Genomic DNA, 18423 nt, shown 5'->3' with positions numbered 1-18423 from the left:
AACAAAATGAATTGTCCGTGACCCGTGGAAGGATAGCGTCTGTGACTGGGATGAATGAGACACACTGTAAAATTTAGACACTTATATTCCCTCCAACACTACAAACACAATCAAATAATGGTACACCAATATGCGCACCTCTTAACTTGAACTTAAAATACTACTCTGGGGAACAAGGTTATACCTGAGATCAGAATTATGAAGAACAATTAGATGCATAAAAAGAATCAAATCAGAGCATCACTCTGGTTCCACTTAATGGCACAAACATTCAAAAACAATACTATCAAAATTATTTAGGACTATTAAACTACACACGTCAAGATAATATCAGTCTGAGGAATGGTGTTAACTACACCCGTAATAAGGAAGATAAAATGTTCCTCTAGGTATCTCCTAGAGTCCTAGACTCACGGTCTCAGTGTGTGACCATTAATATACTCAGATAGCCTCAGTGTACTCCCAGTGCGTCCATGGGCAGTAAGAGAGTGAGCCAATCAGACCTTGTGCAGTTGAGAGGAGCTTTAGCTTCCCGTTAGCAAGAGGGTTTCACTAAGCGGCTCGGGACATGTGGTGTTGTGAGCCAACGTCAGCTGGGCACCCAGACGGCTAGATTCCCTCAAGAGATCCTTTGGTACCCCGCTAAACAGTGACAGGCCTACTCTGATCGGTCCAATGGCGACAATCGCCACCCTCAATCATCAACGGCAGTCTCAAACGGCAGTCAATCTCTCGCAGTCAAACTCCGGTCAACTCCAGTCAAGTGGGTTCTGACGGAAACCCTGAAATGAACTCACTGTTAGCTCTAGTTTACTTTACCACTGCCCTATCTAAACCCTGTCTGAGATTGAATGAGACTTACTTGTTATACTGCCATAGCGCAGCACAGGTGACTAGGCCACGTGACTATTTCTGTGACAGACGCGCAGGGACGTCTTGTCTGTGTGAATGCTTCCCGCGACTGAGACCTAGCCAGCGTCGCGTCTCCTCTCAAGGCGTTAGCTTAGGTCTACGTGACATATTTTCCGCCTAACTAATAACTCCTTGGGACACCCGTAACATTATTCAGACTGATAAACGATCTATAATAATTTCAAATTCAATAATAGTCCCTTACTTCATGAATCGCATCATTATTAATTCGGTGAATTACATTTAATATCATATAGGCCTAGTTCCACCATCTCTCGCTGTGAACAGGAAGCGCTCTCTCCCCTCAGATGACCTTGAACGCTCAGTGTTGCCAATGGCGGGGCATTCGAAATTATTCTGAAATTTCTGAGTATTACATATATATATATATATATATATATATATATATATATATATATATATATATATATATATATATATATATATATTTAGCCCAATAAAGCACGTGGACTTCTACATACAATCAACACCTCAACCCACCAGGATTCGAACCCACGACACACAAGCCTATGACTGTGACCGGGGAACGCTAACCACTGGACCACCAGGATACTAAAAGCAGTCTTAGACTTTGTTATATTTCACACAAAGCCTGTTCAACGAGCTTATGGCGCCGTGAACCTCTAATGGGGACCACCCGTATCACTTAGGTGGTCAGAGTAACGTTTTACCAAATCCGTTCACGGCGCCATAAGCTCGTTGAACAGGCTTTGTGTGAAATATAACAAAGTCTAGGACTGTTTTTAGTATCCTGGTGGTCCAGTGGTTAGCGTTCCCCGGTCACAGTCATAGGCTTGTGTGCCGTGGGTTCGAATCCTGGTGGGTTGAGGTGTTGATTATATATATATATATATATATATATATATATATATATATATATATATATATATATATATATATATATATATATATATATATATATATATATATATATATATATATATATATATATATATATATATATATATATATATATATATATATATATATATATATATATATATATATATATATATATATATATATATATACACAGTATTACCCCGCCTAACGCGGTTTCACTTAACGCGTTTTATCATATACGCGGTGCCTCGCCAGAGCTGAACTTTCACTTAACACGGATTTTTCCACATATACGCGGTGAGTGTCCGGCTCGAAGACGCTATTTTTAGATTTGCCCCACCCTGCCTGACTGCCTGTTTTAGCTCATAAAATTCATACAAATTACCCGGCCGGAATATAATTTACATTGCTGGAATTCTTATAATTTGGTGATCATTTTGAATATAAACATCATATTTTTGCATTAGACATACAAATTTTAGATAAAATTTTTTCTCAAATTAACTATGTTATCTTTTGTGCAAAATATATGACATTTATATTCAAAATATTCCTGGTCTTACAAGGAATCCAGCAATGTCAATTATATTATCCTAACTTTAGTTTGAGGTATTATTTATTAAAATTTAGTGGTTATCCCACACATCTCCTTGGGACGGTTGGTGGGGGGGTGGGGAGGAGGGAGGGACCGACCGACCATCTGTTACCCTGTGAAGAATTATTTTTTTTTTTATTAACTGAAGATATTTGTTTTAGCTCATAAAATTCATACAAATTACCCGGTCTGAATATAATTTACATTGCTGGAATTCTTATAATTTGATGATCATTTTGAATATAAACATCATATTTTTGCATTAGACATACAAATTTTAGATAAAATTTTTTATCAAATTAACTATGTTATCTTTTGTGCAAAATATATGACATTTATATTCAAAATATTCCTGGTCTTACAAGGAATCCAGCAATGTCAATTATATTAAACTAACTTTAGTTTGAGGTATTATTTATTAAAATTTAGTGGTTATCCCACACATCTCCTTGGGAAGGTTGGTGGGGGGTGGGGGGGAGGGAGGGACCGACCGACCATCTGTTACCCTGTGAAGAATTATTATTTTTTTTATTAACTGAAGATATTTGTTTTAGCTCATAAAATTCATACAAATTATCCGGTCTGAATATAATTTACATTGCTGGAATTCTTATAATTTGATGATCATTTTGAATATAAACATCATATTTTTGCATTAGACATACAAATTTTAGATAAAATTTTTTCTCAAATTAGCTATGTTATCTTTTGTGCAAAATATATGACATTTATATTCAAAATATTCCTGGTCTTACAAGGAATCCAGCAATGTCAATTATATTATCCTAACTTTAATCTGAGGTATTATTTAATACTAAATGTTAAAAACCCTGGAATGGAGGATTGGTGGGGGGTGGGGGGGAGAGTTGGGACTGACCGCGCGGTTGGAAGAGGGGGGGAGGCAAGGTTGAGTCCATTATTTGAATGGACATTAACTTGGCGACTGTATTTCTCTATTTCTCTTAAGTATTAATTGTGTGCATGTACCATCATAAAATTAAGATGTTATTTTTAATACAACATAGGTATGTGCCTTCAAAAAGTGGAGTTTGGGGGTCGGGCCGGTTTCTATTGGAATTAATCCCATATGTTCTGTTGTTCACTTAATGTGGATTTCACTTAACGCGGGACCCTCTGGGTTCAATTGACCGCGTTAAGTGGGGTACAACTGTATATATATATATATATATATATATATATATATATATATATATATATATATATATATATATATATATATATATATATATATATATATATATATATATATATATATATATATATATATATATATATATATATATATATATATATATATATATATATATATATATATATATATATATATATATATATATATATATATATATATATACAGTTTATTGATTTTTGAAACATGCAAACATTTTTATAAATTTGGGGGCCCACTGATGAGTTTGGCCTGGGGCCCACAAGTAGGTAAATCCGGCCCTGCACACACTTGAACACTACATCCTCGACTGTGTCAAAATAGAACCTTTTAGGGACAGGTCCAAGCACACTGTGTGTGAAATGGCACAATGCTTCATCTCTAATGGCAAGATAGCTGACATAAGATTGCATCCAATTTTTTTGCACCAAGTAGCTACATTAGCTCCCATATATAGAACCAAACACATGATGTGCTTGAATACCTCTCACGCAATGTGAATAACAAAGTGTGCGGCCAGACATATTGCCTCACTCTGCTGTACTCACGCAGTTGTGAATAAGTTACCCTTTATGTATAAGTATAACTAAACAAAGAATTTCTTTGAAATACTGTGTAACATAAAATGATATAATATCCTCACCAGAGGGTTAATTATTCTGACCCTTAGTAAACTCTACTCTGTAATCCTTTTGTGCTAACGCTTACAGGATGACTTTGGGGAGCACAATAAACTAACCGTTGTAAGCGGCAAAATTCAAAATTCACACCACCAACCACCACCGCACTCCCGTGACCACCAACCAACACCACATCACACCACCACCACACTCCCATGACCACCAACCAACACCACCACCGCACTCCCGTGACCACCCACCACACTCTCATGTCCACTAACCACCAGCTTTGTAGATAATTTCAGCTACCTACAGCTGAGGAAACGGGTACAGAGTCTAGCAAAAGCTTGGGATGTACATCTGATCCGATGCTGAATCTTTTCATCGATGTTTGTGGTGATGGACAGGTGGGAGCCGAGGTACCGAAAGTGGGTAACATTAGAGAGGGTAGTACCATTAAGCTGGATGGGTGGTGGAGGAGTGGCTGAACCTGGGACAAGCTGAAAGAAAATCTGAGTCTTACGCATATTCACCTCAAGGCCGAAGTGCGAGTATGCATCTGCATAGGTGTACAGGATCTCCTGTAGGTCGCGTTTAGTGTGAGCGACAAGGGTCAGGTTGTCTGCATACTGAAATTCATTAATGGGAGCTGCCAACACCTTTGTTCCTGCCTGGGGTCGTCTTATTTGGAATAGATCCTTCACCTGGCACTGTATGTCCACCCCGCCGGCTAAATTGGCATTAGCACAAAGAAGGCAGCCGAGAAAATGGAAAATAAAGTTGGTGCCAGTGCACATCCTTGTTGTACCCGTTTGGATGGGGAAGAACTCAGACTGGGTGCCATTGTGCAGCACACTGCTGTTCATGCCATCGTGACATTGCCTCACAATAACAATGAATTTTGGTGGGCAGCCAAACTGGCTGAGGGTCCACCAGAGGGCTTCCCTGGTGACCGAGTCAAAGGCCTTGGTTAAGTCGACAAATGCCATGTACAGGTCACGATGCTGTTCTCTGCACATTTCCTGTATCTGGCGGGCAGCAAAGATCATGTCAGTGGTGCAACGTGATGATCTAAAGCCACAACCGCCTACCATCCATCTTCAGATGGGTTGGTCGAGCGTATAAATAGAAAAATTCTTGAGATTCTCCGACATGTGGTGAATCCAATGGATAGTTCATGGGAGGAATGGCTTCCACAAGTTGCAGCACCCATGAATGGATCTATAAATAGCTTTACAGGCAAACAGCCATACTACATAATTTATGGTACCGATAAACACTTGCCATATGATCTACTAGCAGGAACCCCACAACCTGTGTACAACATGGATGACTATGCCAATAACCAAATCAATGTTTTCACAAGCATCCAAGGAAAAGTACGAAAACATTTAGCAGCCTCACGTGCTGAAATGATCTGCAGGCAACATAAAAAAGCTAAGCCTATAACTCTAGAAATAGGAGACACAGTAATGATAAAAGCGCAGGAACGCACATCAATACTCTTGCCTAATTTCACAGGTCAGTATGTGATTAAAGTGAAAGAACATAGAAACAAATTCCAAGTAGTTGAGCCAATGACAAATGTCACAGCTACAGTACCTGTAGATAGAATGGAAAAAGTCAGCAGAGACTTAGTAGGGACTCCTAATGTAAATCAAATACATCCTACTTCTACTGCAACAGTTGCTCAACAAAATATAATAATAGCTGAGTTGTTTATACCAAGAGTTGTGACAGCCAATGGGATAATGGCACCTGTTTTAACACTCTTAAGTGATTATCAAATAAGACTGAAAGGACCCAAAAAATTCTACTGCTGTGGATATAACTTTAATTAGACATCAGGTGGAATGACTGTGTAATTTGACAAAAGCTGAATAAGACAAACAGGATTAAAGCATACATACTAACATAAGGCTTATGTAAATTACCTAGGAGTTATATTCTATCCCAAACAGACAAGAAGGATTAACATCAACTACTAGTTCTTCCTGGCACTCCACCTTTAAAGAAGATTGGTCAATTATCTCAGGTCCTGATGAAGCTTTTGTCTCACAAATGACTGAGAGTGGATCATTATTCACTCCTTCAGAAACACACATCTCCACTGTTGGTTGGCAAGACAAGCTCAAGTCATGGTGCAAATCCTGACACCTTTCACCTTCATAATGATGAGAGTTGACCACTTGGTCAGTCTGGTAACATCTCTCTACATGTAATATTAAACTATCTTTCACTTTAAAGTTTTTCCTGCATCTTACACAGTGGAAAGGTTTTTCTGTGTGAACTTTCATGTGTGTTAACAGAAGAGATTTTTGGTAAAAACCTTGATGACATTCTAAACACTGATATGGTTTCTCTCCTGTATGATTTATCATATGTGTGACTAAAGAAGATTTGGTGGATAATTCTCTAAAACACTCAGGACACTGGAATGGTTTCTCTCCTGTATGAGTTCTCATGTGTGTTCTTAAGTGACTTTTATCTGAAAAGTCTTTCAGACATTCAGAACACTGATAGGGTCTTCTTCCTGTATGAATTTTCATATGCTGTCTCAAATGATGTTCGTCTATAAAATATTTAAAACATTCTGAACATTTAAGAGGTTTTTCTCCAGTATGAGTTTTCACATGTGTGATTAAACTCCTTTTGTCTGCAAATTCTTTCAGACACTCAGGACACTGATAAGGTTTGTGACCAGTGTGCACTCTTGTATGTCTAATGAGATCATATTTTTTGGAAAAGCCTTTAAAACACTCTGAACACTGAAATGGTTTCTCTCCTGTATGAATTCTCATGTGTGTGACTAAAGACGAGTTTACTGTGAATTCTTTCAGACACTCAGGACACTGATAAGGTTTGTGACCAGTGTGCACTCTTGTATGTCTAATGAGATCATATTTTTTGGGAAAGCCTTTAAAACACTCTGAACACTGAAATGGTTTCTCTCCTGTATGAATTCTCATGTGTGTGACTAAAGACGAGTTTACTGTGAATTCTTTCAGACACTCAGGACACTGATAAGGTTTCTCTCCTTTATGGCTTCTCATATGTATTATTAAGTGGCTTTTATCAGAAAAATATTTAAGACATTCTGAACACTGGTAAGGCTTCTCTCCTGTATGAACTCTTGTATGTCTCACTAAATCACATTTTCTTTTAAATTCTTTAAAACATTCAGAACACACAAATGGTTTCTGTTGTGAGTGATCTTTCACGGGTGTTACTTGATGTGATTTTACACACACTGACTGTTCCTCCGAGTGACCTTCCATTATAAAATTGTGTAGTGTGTTTAAAGGTTTTAGTGACACTCAACTGGGAAAATGTTTCCTCCTACAAAAACTATTAATGTCTTGTTACTGTAAATTATATATGACAATGAAAACTGAAACATACATCAATTATAAATCAATTAGTGAATGTGATTTACTGACACTGATGTAATGATGCTGAGATGAGAGGACAGTGAGGAGGTAAGTGTGATGGAAGATCCAGTTTGTCATGTGACTACACCATTATTAACAAGGTTCCTCTATACCTCTTTCAACTAAATGTGAAAAATGATGTAAAAAATGAGTTACACATATAACTATACTTGTCATTAACAAACACTGTTTATGACTTACAACATACTCTATAAAAAGACTCAACAGGGAAGTGTACAAAAATTATATACTGTATACTATTGTTATATATACAGTTCCTCTCATGTACAGCAAACAATAATACTCAGGCCGATACACTACAAGTACAGTACACTACTTGTGATGGCTGGTAAACAATAATACAAAGGGTTATATAAACTACTGGACTTATGTCAGATGGTAAACTTTGGCTAAATGTGACAAAAGTCTTATGAAGGGGTGAATCTATACACAAGTTTTGAATTATTTTAAAACATACAGTATTTCCACAAAGAAGAGTAATTTCTTGTCTCCTTAGAATTCTTTTGTTCAGTTGGTAATACTTTGTCTATGTCCACTGTTGTTTACACCTGCACCCAACATAGTGTTCTCACAGTCTACTGCTTCTCTTCCCACTGCCATTTGTTCTTCAGTTCACATCTGTGGAAAGGAAAGTCAAAAACATTTTAGTGAAATAATCCAACAAATAACTACAATAATATCTACCAACTTAGGAAGAGAAAGAGAGACAATATTCACATCTTCTCATCCAGCAATACATTAACCTTCACCTCTGACACTCGGCCAAAAATAAATTGGCAACTTCCTCTACCTAGGAACAAGGGTACAAGTAAATATACAGTAAGTATGGACGCCATCACATGATGAACAACAGCAGCATGAGTGAGGAAAACACCCCTGCAGCTACAGCTGGCTCGCAGATGTAAATTGTACAATAGTAATATCCCCGTTAGCTGGAATCCCTCTTAGATGAAACTCTACGATAGCCGGAATTGAAATTTTCTTAGAAAAGCATTCCCAAAACCGGAATATTCCAGAAAATTCCGGGTTTCGGAAATATTTTTCGAGGAGCAAATTTTCTGGAAAATACCGAGAAAATTTTTGCGGTACCCAGATAATTCCAGAAAATTACGGGGACGGGGGATTTTTTCCAGGGTTTGATGAAAATCGGGCGTATTTTCCTGAAATTCCGAGAAAAATTACAAGAAGGTTCTGAGAAAATCCCTACAAACTTCTCTGCCAGAGAGTGTTGTGACTGTGTAGTGGCTCCTCTCCCCTACAACTTCCAACTGAGCTCCGGCCGCGCGCCGACCAGCCAATCAGCGTACAGCCAGCTACGCCAAGAGACTAGGTCTATGCAGTGGACGTAGGGGTACGATCACCAACCTAGTCTCGACCTTCAACCTCCAGCTCAGGATCAGAGCGTTTCACACCTTACGCTTGAGCCGCTGTGATTGGCCCTCTCGCTACGCTCACCCCAAATCCTGATCCTCGTAAACTTTATAAATACGGCCATGCCTGGCCTGGGAGACCATTCTACACTCGGCTACCGGACCAGCAACACCTCTCACAGCTCCTCACCACCCAGCTTCCTCAGAAACCTCCTCGCCCTACAGGACCTCTGAGCAAGCTTCTCCACCTAGTCACTCCTAAGCACTGCGCTATACAACAATATATATACAGAAAGCGCATTGTGAGTTTCTATTCTACCTCATTCCTGAGTGTGATATCTCTACATGTACGTACGTTTGTGTGCCCATACTAAGATAACTGACAACTGGCCACATACGGTACTCTACAACTGGCCACATACTGTACGCTACAACTGGCCACATACGGTACTCTACAACTGGCCACATACTGTACGCTACAACTGGCCACATACGGTACGCCAATACAATACGGTACGGCCACACATACTTCTACTGGCCACATATCTGGCTGGCCACATACTGTACGCTAACACACTGGCGACACATATACTCGTACTAACTACATACGGTATCACAACTGGCCACATACGGTCTACAACTGGCTACATACTGTACGCTACAACTGGCCATACACGCTACAACTGGCCACATACGGTAACTGGCCACATACGGTACGCTACAACTGGCCACATACTGTACGCTACAACTGGCCACATACTGTACGCTACAACTGGCCACATACTGTACGCTACAACTGGCCACATACTGTACGCTACAACTGGCCACATACGGTACGCTACAACTGGCCACATACTGTACGCTACAACTGGCCACATACTGTAGCTACAAGACCAGACTTGACCAACACTGAAGCAGGTTCAGATTCAGGAGCCCGTGCATGCCTTGTACTTACCAACAGTGATTAACAGAGACGTGACCAACTGCCCAAGCGGCTAATGAGCAGATCAGTGACAGTGAGGATAAAGGTGAAGTATACATTAAGAGACTCTTCCTCCGTGAGTAGTTTAGCCCAGCAGGTTGTTTACAAGACAACGTTCAATGTTAAAATAGTTTGACGGCCACGTCTCATAACTAATTCTTTACGAAATCAATAAATCAAAACTATAAATAGCTTTATAACTTAAGGTTAATTTTTTTAAGATTTAACATAATAAATATTGGTTATATACATAAATTATGCCAACTATTACATTAATGATAAACATATTGAAAACGAAGAGTTTGTGAGTTTTTTCTTATTCCTGATGTTACGTAAACATATCTAGTTAAGGAAGAGTTTAAGTGTAAACGTGACGTAATTTCTTTTGGTATATTTATGTTATATTATTCTTATTTTATGAATATCAATAAATATATGTCGTCAGGTAAATTTGTGGAAATTTTCCAACATGAACACAGGAGGCCGGCGAGGGACCGCGGGTATAATATTAAACACAAACTTCTCATTACTACTTTAATTGATATAAAATTTGATGCAAAACTTAGTTACATGTATAGATGATATGTGTGTCATTAAAATAAAAAAATTATAGTTATAATAATGGAGCTGTAATGATTTAGGTTATTCAGTGACAATGTAGGTGTTTGTTTATACTGTAGGGAGAGCTGTGGTGGTCACCGTTGTGTTGTCTTCAGTCTTAAGAGAAAAAGGAAATTATAAGACGATGTATAGAATGCGGCCGAGTTTATACACATTAGTTGGTAGTTGTGGGGTGAATGTGTTCAGACACTACCGTAGATATGCCAGGCGCCCCGTGAGGGTCCACAGCCCTGTAATGAAGGACGAGAGTCTTACCTTCACTAACATCACTTTTAATGATCAATTTAAGAACAACACTTTGAGTAATAATAAAGTAAATGGTAAAGATGGAAGACAACAACCAGAGTCCTCACAATCAACAGGTAATTGACTATAACTTTTGTGGGTCTGCCCATATCGTCACCAATCCATTTCGTAACCATTGCTTTACCCATCAATATATGCACGAAAATAACTGTTGCTTGGGATAGAAAATAGTAAAAAAACACTAAGACAATTTATTAAAGATGAAAGTAAATAATAAAAACATTGTTAATACGCCTGCAATCATCTCGCTGCTCGGTGCTTTATGCACTGGTGCCAAATCACCCTTTGTTCTGTATTTTGTTTAATTACTTATGTTGAATCGTTTTCTTTATTAATAATTAATATTCATGTATAGTAATAACACAAAAATTCTTCATTTGTTCTGTAATTTATTTATTTACTAGTGTTTTAATCTTTTTCTTTATTTAAGAATTATTGTTCATGTATAGTAATAACACAATACTTCTCGAGTCATCTGTATACATGTGTAATTTCTATTCATGTAAAATAATAACTTACCGATTCACCATGCAGGTAAAAAATTCACTTTCCGTAAACATGGACAGATACCAACTAGGTTAAGTTTGGCAGATTCTCTTCATTCTCTTGGAAAATGTTAAGGTCAATTTTGGATGGATATGTTACTGTAGGCAGAGTTCTTTATCACCTGTTGTTCCTATGTTATAATAAACAATTGACATATATAGTATATTTACTTGCAGGGTCAACACCACAAGAGGATTCCTCACATTATCAAGTGCACACAACCTTGGCCCATAACTCACAACACGAAACCAACAATTTAGTAAATGAAGTTCAATTTGAGCACTTAAAGGATGCCAAGGATTTTGTGAGGTGAGAGATAATTATAATTTAGGGTCATGTCTTCTTGAAGCTAAAGCCACATATAAATGCTCTCCTGTGGTTCCAACTGGGTCCTGAAGCGGCTGGACTCTGATTTTGAGAATACAGTATAAAACCTTTCTGATTTTTAAATTCACATGATCCTGCTGAATCTGTTTGATATTTAAACAAATTATAGATTGTTATGGCAGCTTTTTGTAAATACTGTACCTCTTGTTAGTCTAGTTTAGCTTAATGCTTAAAAATTTAGTCTTGTTTGTTTCATAAAAAAAATTTGTACAGTGAGTCCTGGGAAATTTTGTCTTTCCAAAAGAATACTGTACTGTAGGCCCTTTTGAGAAATAATGCTAACTACAATTACTGTAAGTTTGTTTACTTAGTTACACTGCAGTTTAATGACCCCAGGTAAGAATATCTAGGCTTTTAATACAGTGCAGTACAGGTATGTCTATAGTAAATGTTCCTTTGTATCAACTCGTTCAGTGCTCTTGACAATTTTATTGAGCATCGAGAAAACCTCCAGCACTTAGAGGGTTAAGACATAAAAGTTTGTGTTTTAACCTATAATATGTATTTTCAGACTCTGCAAAGGTATACAAAAGCCTTTAAATCTATAAAGCCCTTTCATTTATAATCCTCAGACAAAAGGTAATCTTCTCTAGTTATAGTTCTCTCCACTGTAGACCATCCTCCACTGTAGGCCATCCTCCACTGTAGGCCATCCTCCACTGTAGACCATCCTCCACTGTAGACCATCCTCCACTGTAGGCCATCCTCCACTGTAGACCATCCTCCACTGTAGACCATCCTCCACTGTAGGCCATCCTCCACTGTAGACCATCCTCCACTGTAGACCATCCTCCACTGTAGACCATCCTCCACTGTAGACCATCCTCCACTGTAGACCATCCTCCACTCCATCCTCTCAGACCACCTCCACTGTAGACCATCCTCCACAGGCCATTCTCCTGTAGACCATCCTCCACTGTAGGCCATCCTCCACTGTAGACCATCCTCCACTGTAGACCATCCTCCACTGTAGGCCATCCTCCACTGTAGACCATCCTCCACTGTAGACCATCCTCCACTGTAGACCATCCTCCACTGTAGACCATCCTCCACTGTAGACCATCCTCCACTGTAGGCCATCCTCCACTGTTAATAGTCCTCTTCTCTTTGCAGGAGTTTATTAAATAACATCAGTTCCCGTAAGTTCCGAGAGGAGAACAAGTTTTTCGTAGGTGAGGGATATCGCATCATAAAAGAAGCCCTTGATGCTGGGGTAATGCCTGAAGCCATCTACTTCTCCAGACACCATCATCTTGCTCTGCTGAAACCTGGCTCACCAAATTTTGGGCTAGAGGAACTTAACGCTCTGAACGAATTGCCGCTGTACAAGACCCCATACAAGAGGCTCCAGACATTGTCTTCACTCACTACTTGTCCCGGTATATTAGGTATGGATATGAGTTAATGGACTGAATTTAGTTTACACAATATAAATGAAACTTAGGCTAGACTAGGTTAGGTTATGGTAGTCAATCCTAACGTGAAATATGCCGGGGATTATCATCATCCAATTATTATTATTACAGTATTATTTTTTACACTTACCAACTCATTATTGTTTAAAGCAATAGCACACACACACACACACACGCACCTTCTACTACTACTACTTTGCTCTCTCTCTCTCTCTCTCTCTCTCTCTCTCTCTCTCTCTCTCTCTCATACAGAGTACAACATTTAACCCTTCAATATATATGAGCAGTAAATAAGTGTTGCTTTCATATTCTTATGTAGAGTAATGACGATATATTTTCACATGTGCGCACTTACATACGAGCAGTCTCACTTTTTTTTTTACCATTAATGGTTAGCTACTTATATTGTTCCATTTATTAACATTAAATAACATTACAGGTACTTCAAGCAACCATATTCATTTTTTACATTAATTTTACTACAGCTAAACTCAGGGTCTTATTTTCTTCAGTTTTATATGTAGAACCAATCAGTCACTGGTTTCGTAAGCTTTAACATAAACAATGCCGGCAGCCGTCTCGTCTCCTCTAATATTCCACGTATTATTAATAAATTGTATTGTTAATTTTATACTCACCTTCATTAATTCAATAAAAACAAATTCAGAAACATTAATTAAAATATATATGAACAGTAAATAAGTGTTGCTTTCATATTCTTATGTAAAGTAATGACGATATGTTTTCACGTGTGCGCATGCGCACTTACATATGCGATCTCTCTTTTTCTTTACCATTATCGTTAGCTACTTCTATTGTTCCATTTATTAACATTAAATAACATTACTTAAAACAACCATATTAATTTTACTACAGCTACAACCAAGGTCTTATTTTCTTCAGTTTTATATGTAGAACCAGTCAGTCACTGGTTTTGTAATCAACGAAAACAATGCTGTGTCATTTCCTCGTGTGTTTTAATATTCTACGTATTATTAATGAATTCTATTGCTCATTTTGCACACATAAACATTAATTCAATAAAAAAGACATTCAGTAATAAACAATAATGAATCTTTTGTACATAAGAGAAATGACGCTGTTTACACGATTATGCACGTCGTCTGCACGTTGGCGGGCCGTTCAAACCCGTCAAAATTCAAGTTTCCGCCGTCAAAATTTTTATTTATTTATTTTTTTGTGTGTTCCAATAAAATACATTAAGAATTAAAAACTCGCGAAATTTGAGAAGCTACTATACGACATTTAACCCTTCAATATGTCTTCAAAGAGACCATGAGGCAGAGAAAGTGGTGCTAGTGCTTCCAGGCATAAGCACAAGTCACTATCTATCCAGGAAAAGGGTGAATTTCCATGGTCCGGCAATTTCCATGGTCCGGCACCGGTCAGGTCCCGAGGTTGCCGGACTAGAGAGGTACAACCTGTACATGAAAAGACAAAATTTATCGTCCATGTTCTCATATTGTTTCCCATACTTTATGCACAGATAGTTCTTTAAGCTACTGTGCATAATATGTTTTAAATAAAAATAAAGCAATAATTAAATGTACTGTACAGTATTGTACTTTACAGTTGTATACGGAGTTGTATTTAATGGATCTTTTAGGTAAACATAAGGTCATATATTAATTAATATTCCTTACAAGTGTTTTAACTGGTTATGAAGTCATAGATAATTCCTCTACAGGTGTTTTTAAGTGGACAAAGTCATAAATAATTCCTCTACAGGTGTTTTTTAAGTGGATATAGTCATAAATATAATAATATTCTGCAGGTGTGTTTAAGCGGCCAGAATTTGGCAGTAGTCAACATGTGTCACAAAGTGTTCCAGTGACGGTGATCCTTGATGAGGTACGAGAGCCAGGAAACCTTGGTGGGATCCTGCGTACACTGGCCTCAGTGGGAGTGGACCAAGTGGTTCTCATCAAGGGTATGTTTACCTCTAGTTCACATTTATTGTCTTTTAAAGTCAAATTTCTTCAGACTGTTACATTTCTCTCATAATGTTGTACGGTACTCAGGAAATTGCTTATTTCTTCATACTTTTTTAAGTTTTTTCTCATTGGTGCTTGATATGATATATAAACCTAACATACAGCACCAACTATGAAAAACATTCTACCGTAAGGTATCCGTTACCTGGAATCCTCAGTCCCCGGAACTCTCCAATAGCCAGAATGGAAATTGGCTCGAAATTCTTTGGAGAAAAATTCTCTCACTTCCGTGCAGGAACACAGACCCAGAGAACAGCAGAAAATTTGAATGCATCCTCGGCATTATAAATTTGTAGAACTTATAACTGACTGTAAATATGTGCCTTCTGATAATACACAAATCATACAATAAATACCCAAATCAATAAATTATAATACAGCATGACTAAATGATACAAAGACAATTATGAAAATTAGATGGTACAAAATTGTTTCAAACCACATATAAATACAAAATACAATAGAAGATAATAATACTGTACAGTTGTTCCACACTCAGTACAGTAAATATGATTTAAGATGTATTAATATTTTGCTACACATACATCAGTCGTTATTAACCATTCAGTACTTTTTTTATGCTGCATTATCCATTAGAAATAAGAAGTATTAACAGTGAATTATATTTTAATTTATGAAACAGTAACCAGCACCGCTATAATAAAGTTCCGGTTCCAGAAGCAACCAGCCGGAACTAAGCTCTGGTACTTCCCTATACCTACCACACAATGGCTGATTTGCACCATAACTTGACAAGTAGATGGCAGTTTATCTGCCTGCTACTGTACTTTAAAATGAGATGGCTGAATCTTTTAAGAAAGTTATATTGCATGTGTTTGGAATACATAAATAGGATATTTATCATTTGCAGGTTGCTGTGATCCGTGGGAATCCAAAGTCTTACGAGCGGCGTGTGGCGCACACTTCCGGATAAAGCTGACGGTCAAGGCTACCTGGAGTGTCATTCACAACTACGTACCAGAATATGCTCCACTTCTTTTAGCTGACGTATGTCGAAAAATAGACCTTGATGGTTGTGTGAATGAGAACATACAAGTTCTTAATTCACCCAAAGTTAAACCTGTGACAAAAAATAGTACTTCACTATTTATTGAAGAAGACGCAGTCAATGTATATGAAATTAACAGTGAAGGGAAAAAAGTAGTTACTGATCCCAGCTATGATGATGAAGAACACCTCTCTCACTTTGAAAATGTGCAGCTTCCAGTTCATTATTATGATGACATACAAATCCTTCAGAAAATATCTAATATATCCCCTCAAGTTGTTATCATTATAGGTGGTGAGACTGGCATTAGTAAAGCAGCAAGAAAGTTTGCTTGTTTCAATGGTGGTCTTCAAGTAGCAGTTCCACTTGCAAATGGTATGGACAGTCTTAACACCAGTGTGGCAGTGGGAATTATATTATATGAAATACAAAGACAGTTTCGTCGGCTGCGATTACGTGACCGACGGAGCTTAAGTTCGGAGACATCTTTGTGAAAGTTTAGTTTAAATGAGTGGGATTCATTTAGACAAATGATTGTATGGCACCTACCATATAACCTTTACTTTAAATTCTTTAGACTAACGCAAATATCTGGTCACCAAGTTATAACTAATTATTTATCATGAGGTTTTGTGAAAGTGTCCTTGAGCCAACAGTAAGCTGGACTCTTATTGTATTTAAAGATTACAAGATTAAATTGTTTTGTATAAGTGTTAGCACAGTGTGTGTAGCTCAAAGGTGACTGGCACTACTGTATTGGTGTCACACCTCTCAGCTAAAGAAATGCGGGGAGAGTCTGGCATTTAAAAACAGTCTGAACTCAATTATGGTTGGCTCAGTTATAATTTATCATTATAGATAAAGTGGAAGTTCAGGAAAAAAGTTTCAGTTCTTATTCAAAATTCATTGCTTAGTTAAAGTTCAACTTTAATTTTGGTAGTGGTAATTTTAGGGATCTCACAGCAAATATGTTGAAGGAAATCTGCCGTGATGTCGGTGTAAAACCGACCCTCCTTCCATTGGACGGTGCGAATTTCCAACATAGGACTTCAAACACATCCAATGAAGCCCGTGTTGTCGTCAGTGCTCGAGGATTCTGGACGTGGGGACAGCGAGCCTTCTTCGACATCAGGATTTTTTATCCCATGGCCGCATGTCACCGTAACTTAGCTCTCGATTCTGCACACAGGAGGAACGAGAACGACAAGATAAGGGCATATGGGGAGAGAAATCAGAACGTTGATCAAGGCAGCTTCACTCCTCTGATGTTCACAACCTCTGGTGGGATGGGACCAAGTGCAAGATGCTTCTACGCCAGACTCGCGGAGGTGCTATCCGAACAGAAGCAGCAGCCCAGAAGTTATGTTACAGCCTGGATGAGATGTCGACTGTCTTTCTCTCTCCTTCGGTCGGCTTTGCTCTGCCTCAGGGGAACGAGAGCATCGGCCCCAAACCCAACAACAGTTGCAGATATTGACTATGAGGCTACAGTCACTGAATCCCGCATAGATCTGCGGCTCAACTAACTCAACACAGAGAGGACAGCTACTTATGTATTAGGATATTTAATTTTAAGGTAAGAAAATGGTGGCGAAGGTGTGGCTATAAGGAAAGGCTGAAGGCCATTTAAAAAAATAAAAATTATATATATATATATATATATATATATATATATATATATATATATATATATATATATATATATATATATATATATATATATATATATATATATATATATATATATATATATATATATATATATATATATATATATATGTCAAAAGTAATTTTGATTAGGGCGAGTCTATTGGGGCCAATCCCATGTTCTTTTGTTCATTACTTGGTTTGCTGTGCCCTGTCAGTTCAGCGGGCTTGGTGTATATATATATATATATATATATATATATATATATATATATATATATATATATATATATATATATATATATATATATATATATATATATATATATATATATATATATATATATATATATATATATATATATATATATATATATATATATATATATATATATATATATATATATATATATATATATATATATACTGTATATATATATATCATGTAGATCCACAATGGGAAAAAAGCTTAGAAGTATTCAAATCATCTTGT

At 37.4% G+C, this 18423-nt stretch overlaps 2 protein-coding genes across 2 annotated transcripts; one reads left to right on the top strand and one right to left on the bottom strand.

Annotated features, from left to right (window-relative positions):
• Window positions 1–6000: 6000 nt before the first annotated feature.
• On the bottom strand, window positions 6001–10095 carry LOC121857161 (zinc finger protein 501-like). The gene is made up of 2 exons (XM_042353056.1): window positions 9958–10095; window positions 6001–8250 (listed from the first exon to the last, which is right to left on the bottom strand). Exon 2 carries the CDS (start codon window positions 7456–7458, stop codon window positions 6115–6117), a length of 1344 nt encoding a protein of 447 aa, XP_042208990.1. The 5' UTR covers window positions 7459–8250; window positions 9958–10095; the 3' UTR covers window positions 6001–6114.
• Window positions 10096–10464: 369 nt separating this feature from the next.
• LOC121857160 (rRNA methyltransferase 3, mitochondrial-like) lies at window positions 10465–17316 on the top strand. Its single transcript, XM_042353055.1, has 5 exons — window positions 10465–10967; window positions 11634–11766; window positions 12958–13232; window positions 15055–15210; window positions 16146–17316. Exons 1-5 carry the CDS (start codon window positions 10730–10732, stop codon window positions 16775–16777), a joined length of 1434 nt encoding a protein of 477 aa, XP_042208989.1. The 5' UTR covers window positions 10465–10729; the 3' UTR covers window positions 16778–17316.
• The last annotated feature ends 1107 nt before the right edge of the window (window positions 17317–18423 follow it).

Source organism: Homarus americanus, unplaced genomic scaffold (assembly GCF_018991925.1).
Source record: "Homarus americanus isolate GMGI-L3 unplaced genomic scaffold, GMGI_Hamer_2.0 scaffold20465, whole genome shotgun sequence".
Taxonomy (NCBI): Eukaryota; Metazoa; Arthropoda; class Malacostraca; order Decapoda; family Nephropidae; genus Homarus; species Homarus americanus.
Note: the sequence above shows the minus strand (reverse complement) of the source record. Positions and strands in the feature narration are given on the sequence as shown.